The 5850-nt window shown below is 39.6% G+C and overlaps 1 protein-coding gene across 1 annotated transcript; it reads left to right on the top strand.

Moving 5' to 3' along the window:
• Positions 1-1701: 1701 nt before the first annotated feature.
• Positions 1702-2317, top strand: LOC101561599 (spindle and kinetochore-associated protein 2-like). The gene has a single exon (XM_012513836.2). The coding sequence runs from the start codon at positions 1727-1729 to the stop codon at positions 2150-2152; it is 426 nt and encodes a 141-aa protein (XP_012369290.1). The 5' UTR covers positions 1702-1726; the 3' UTR covers positions 2153-2317.
• Positions 2318-5850: the final 3533 nt, after the last annotated feature.

Raw genomic sequence — 5850 nt, 5'->3', positions numbered from 1 at the left:
AAAAAGATACTGCAAGCTGGGCGTAGTGATTCATGCCTGTAATCCAAGCCCTTGGAAGGCTGAGGCAGGAGGATCCATGGCTTTGAGATCAGTCTGAGCTACTTATTGAGACTCTGCCTAAAGACACCCTCCACAAATAAAATAAAACTGCAGAAATATATCTTTTATTTTTATATGCTCATGACAATTTGATTTTAAAAGATTATAAAATATGTATGTTTTGGTGTCATTTCTGTTGAAAAAACAATTTAAAATATGAAAGAGCTCATAGTGGCTTGAGGTAAATCAGATTACAGTTTAAAATTACCTGTATTTTTTAAAACAAAAATTGTGCATTTGGTACAGGGTCTCGCTATGCAGCTCAGCCTCATAGTGATCTTTCTGTTACAGCCTTTCCAGTGCTGGGTTTACAGGCATGTGCCACCTGGGTGGGTCCGGGGTGGGGCTGCCATGGTATGTGGTACCAGGGATCAAACTCTGGTCCTGGTGCTTGCCAGGCAGGCGCTTCGACTGCTGAGCTATCTCCCCAGCCAAATTACCTGTATATTTGCTTATTTGCATTTTCTGATCTTTCTGAAGCAAGTATATATTGTTTTGCTTTAGAACAAAAAAATGTATTTTGAGAATAAAAGTTCAGGCTCTGCTTCTACTAAGTATAGTATTGTGGAAATTAATTAAAAGTTATTTCACATCCAGTTTTTTCTACATAGTATTTTTGCTATCATGACATATGGTTAAAATGTTTTATAGCATATTTCATATTGGATTGTTCTCTCCCTCTCCCCCTCTATCCCTCTCTGTCTCTCTCTCTCTCTCTCTGTCTCTGTCTCTCTCTGTCTCTCTCTCTCTGTCTCTGTCTCTCTCTCTCTCTCTTTCTGTCTCTCTGTCCCTCTCTGTCCCTCTCTCCAGAATCAGCAATGTATTTTACACTGCTTTTGAAATCACTACATGTGCAGCCACACCTGCCCTTGAACCCGTAGCAATTCTCCTGTCTCAACCCTCCAAATTCCAGATGTGTGCCACCATGGCTTGCCCTATCTGCTCCTCTTAATCTCAGACTCCTCCAGTTCTGAACTACTATTATTCATCTTTATGAATTCAGCAGATGAGGCATGAATATTGAAGAATTGAGAACTGAGTAAACAGCATGTAAAAGATCATTGAAAGATCTGAATTTCAGCTTCAGGGTACATGGTGACAATCAGACCATCCAACTTGGCGGACCTAGGAATGTAGTCAATGTATTCCTTCAAAACAAACTTTGGTTCAAAAAAGGCATTGGTTTGAAAAATCTACCTGATGACTATGTCTGGGACCTCTACTCCCAAACAAACAAATCACAATCCGTTATAATCTCCATCTAAAAACATATGGTAAAAATCCAACCCATCAGATGAAGTCCCTGAGGCAAGATTAGGGTAGAAAAGTCAGTGGCCACAGATTGCACAAATAGTTCATAGAAATCCCAGCCACATACGTTGTGTGTTCAGTATCAAAGATGCTATCATAGGGGCTGGGGAGATGGCTCAGTGGAATAAGTGCTTCCCTGGCAAGTGCAAGGGCCTGAGTTCAATCCCCAGTTCTGCTCTCCCCCCCCCCCAAAAAAAAAGATGCTATCATGTTTGGGAGTCTGCAGAGGTATTTCAGGAAAAGTAAAACAATAACAGTGTTTTCAAAAGGCAGGAGGAAAGCAACGCCGGGGTCTGAGGAATGTCAACTATTCAACATGGAGGCGGAGGTCGATAAGCTAGAACTGATGTTCCAGAAAGCTGACTCTGATCTGGATTATATTCAGTACAGGCTGGAATATGAAATCAAGTCTAATCATCATGATTCAGCAGGAGAGAAAAATCCAGTAACGCTCATAAAGGAATTATCAGCCATAAAGTCTCGATACCAAACTTTGTATGCATGTTTTAAACCTGTTGCTATTGAACAGAAAGAGATTAAGAGCCGCATTTATACTACTTTGAATAAAACTATGACCATGATAGAAGAACTACGAAAGCAAACAGATGTGGAGCCGTTACCACTGACTGAAGAAGAAAAAACTGGAACAGAACAGTTAAAATCTCACATGCCACACTTAAGAAGAAATGGAATTGCAAAAGAGAACTCTGTTGAAGAAGAGATTAATTCCAGAGAAATATAAAAAGATGTCTTGTTAATAGTTCTTGAGTATAGGTGGGGAGGTCAAGGAGGAAGAGAAGGAGGAGGCTTGGTGTGAGTGACTAGGGAGTGATGCCTTTCCTAAGAGAAGAATTAAGAAGGGCAGATATTAGATTAATAAAATTCAGCCAAAGAGTGGAGTGGAAATAAAAGAATATATATTTTTTCTTTTTTTGGTAATTTTAATTAAGGAAGTCCCTTAATACTAATTCTGTACCTGTTTTCTTTTTGTATTATTGGAATAATAGATGTTCTGGCTTATCATAAAAGAATGTACATTTTAGTCTGTCATTGAGTGAATGAATGTTCATTGGGAATTAAAGTATACTATAAGCAAAAATAAATAAATAAATAAATAAAAAACCAAAAGGCACAAGGAGACGAATGAATACTTGAATACACTTTCTTTTCTCTGAAGGTCAGTTAAAACACACTCATCAGGGCTTTAAAAATACGCATTATTTTTTGACCTTGAAATTTTACCTGAGACTATGTCTTAGGGAAACACCTTGGGTGTGCAGAGAACAGGAGTGCTAATGGTGTTCATCAGGTGCCATCTCTAATACCAAAAACAAGATAAAACGAAACAAAGCAAAAAGCAGGAACAATGTGAACAGCAGAGAGATCTGGGCATGCTGGGCTACAGAGTGAGTTTAAGACCAGCCAGAACTGCATAGTGAAACCTTGTCTTGAAAAGACAACCAAACAAGCAAACAGACAAACACTGTAGCAGAGAATTAGCAAGGTTAACAATTTAGCATGAGTTAATCACTTAACAGAATACCTTTGAGCAAGTAAAAATATTCTGTAGGACTGTCTTTCTCGGTATGTAAAGGTGGTCATAACATACTGTTATAATCTTTAAGGACACATTAAAGAGCACTACGCAAAGCAGATCTCACTTTTGCAAATGAAAATCAATAGATGGAGGGCTGGCCAAATAGCACAGTGGATTGATGCACCTACTTAGGCAGGTGCAAGGGCCAGGAGTTTGATCCTGGGGCCTGCCTTGCCGGCCCCGCCCCCCAGGGGACACTGAGACTTCAATTGAGATGTGGTGTGGGGGCACAGGCCTGGAATCCCAGGTCTTGAGAGGCTGAAAACAGGAGAATTGTTATGAGTCTGCTCTATGCAGTAAGACCCTGTAGACCTTTACTAAAATACACATACACAAAAAAAGAAAAAATCAGTAGATGGATGAAATATATTATGTTGGTAGCAGTTTGCTCAGCAGTAGAGAAAATACAGACTGTTAGGGGTTTTTTTCTGCTGTGCCTTTTCTGAGTACTTTGTGGAGAGCCTCTGTTGCACCTATAATAACTTATTTATTTATTTATTTTTATGACATATTAATTATAGAGATGTGTTCACTATTTCCATATATGCACACAGCATTTACTCATTAAATCCAAGCTCCTTTTTTCAATTCTTTCTCTGTTTGTAGAATCACCTTTGTACCTTCAGACCAGCTTTCTTGTCAGCTTCTATCTATGGGGAGAACATGTAGTATTTATCTTTTTGTGTCTGGTTTATTTCAATTACCATCATAGCCTCCAGGTCCAATCATTTTACTGTAACTAAGATTCTATTCTTTTTTATGACTGAATAATATATATATATATATATATATACATATATAATATTTTCTTTATCCATCCATTTGTTGATTCCTTTGTGAATAATGCTATACAATCCACAGGCACTCATGAGATCATTTTTCTCTACTGTCTGGGCCAGTGTTTGTTATTTGTGTTGATAGGAGCCATTCTGACTGGGATAAGATGGAATCTCATTGTAGTTTTGATTTGCATTTTCCTGATGACTAATACGTTGAACATTTTTTATTTATTTGTTGGTCATGTGTATTTTTTCTTTTGAGAATGATGTATTCAGATCAGTTGCCTGCTTTTAATTGGATTACTTTGTTGGTAAATGTTTTGAGTTCTATTGTACCCTGTATCTTGATATCCCCCCAGACCTTCGTGTGCTCATAGATGGGGCTTTTGGAGGTAGCTGGATGCAGTGTATGTAATACTAGGATTAAAAGTGTGTTATAAATAAGTTAGCCCAATGATTGGTTTAGTCCGGGTGTGGATAATGGGAAGCCCACCTTGGGTGTAGGTGGTGCCACCCAAAAGGCTGGTAGCCCGGGTGTGATAGAAGGAAAAGGGAGGCCCGCTGCTGCTTCCTACCTGGCTGCTGGGTGGGGGGGCTGTTTCTCCTCTTCCATGTCCCTGGGCCTTGGCCGGCTGCCTTGGAGCCAGCTCAAATACACTGAAACATCTACAAACACTGAGCCTAAATGAATCTTTCCTCCTTTAGCTAGTGGGTGGTAGGAATTGTGTATCGGCAGTGAGAAAGGTAACTAAGACAAGTTCCTTGTGTATAGTCTAGCTTTAAATGAGTAGTTGGCAAATATTTTCTTCCCTTACGGTAAGAATTTTATGCCGTGTTTGCCCCGCCCCTGGGGCGAGCTGATTCAGTGATTGAGACTGGGCGCGGTGGTCTGCGCCTGTAATCCCAGCTCTGGGAGGCTTTTAACAGGCTGATGACTATGAGTCCAATCTAGTAGTGAGATCCTGAACACCCTGTAGACCCTTCCTAAAAAAAAAAGAAAAAGAAAAAAAGATTTGTAAAAACAGAGACTTTCTCAAAAACACTTATAAAGGGTTGGGGAGATGGCTCAGCAGAATAAGCACTTCCCTGGCAAGTGCAAGGGCCTGAGTTCAATCCCCGGTTCAAAAAACAAAAAAACACTTATAAAATCATAATATTAGTATAATATCGAAAAGTATTGTTTGAAGCCAGCTTTTTTTTTCTTTCCAAAAGTTATTTATTCTAACACACACAAAAATTTTTTTAAACTTACTTTACTCCAGTTTTTCATCCTTACACAGAAGGACTGGCTAGATTTTTCTTGTTATTCTGATACTTTAAAAGGTTGCCAGGCCTTTGAGCCAGAATGGCAGTACACACCTATACTTTCAGCTATCAGGAATGGTGAGGCACCAGAATCCCAAGTTCAGTTCCAGTCTGGGCAATTTAATAACTGAGCAAAATTTTTTATTTTTTTTAAATAAAAAAATTTTAAAAGAATGAGTACCAGGCATGGTGACACACACCTGTAATTCCAGCACTCAAGAGGCTGAGGCAGGAAGATCACCTAGTTACTAATTAGCCCGAACTACATAGTGAGTTCAAGGTCAGCCTGAACTATACAGAGAGAGATCCTCTCTCAAAAACAAAACACTATTGAGTGTGTAGCTCAGTATGAAGGCCATGCCTTTCGTCTCCAGTAGGGCACATCCGCACACACGCGCACATACACACACACAAAAGGCCACCACGAAAAAAAAAAAGAGCATGCCACAGGTGCTCAATATAAAAACGAAAAACAAACAACAACAAGAACAAAAAAAGGCCACCACAAAAGTGAAACTACCACATGACAAAAACCCTGCACAGAACCAACTACAAACTCACCACCCTTCTTCCTGAAGGCATAATGCCTGCCTGGCAGTGATGAAATGGGACACCAACATCATCTTTTTTCTAATAGGTGAGGACAGATGGACATACCCAGATGTCACATGAGCCTTTTGGGGTCTATTTTCTCTAGGTGAACCAGAGGTTTCAACTGCTCAGCAAAGTTCCTCATATCATCAGAGACCATGTCCTGCC

This window comes from Octodon degus, unplaced genomic scaffold (genome assembly GCF_000260255.1).
Source record: "Octodon degus isolate 3935 unplaced genomic scaffold, OctDeg1.0 scaffold00018, whole genome shotgun sequence".
Classification (NCBI taxonomy): Eukaryota; Metazoa; Chordata; class Mammalia; order Rodentia; family Octodontidae; genus Octodon; species Octodon degus.
This window is presented reverse-complemented; position numbering and strand designations above follow the sequence as displayed.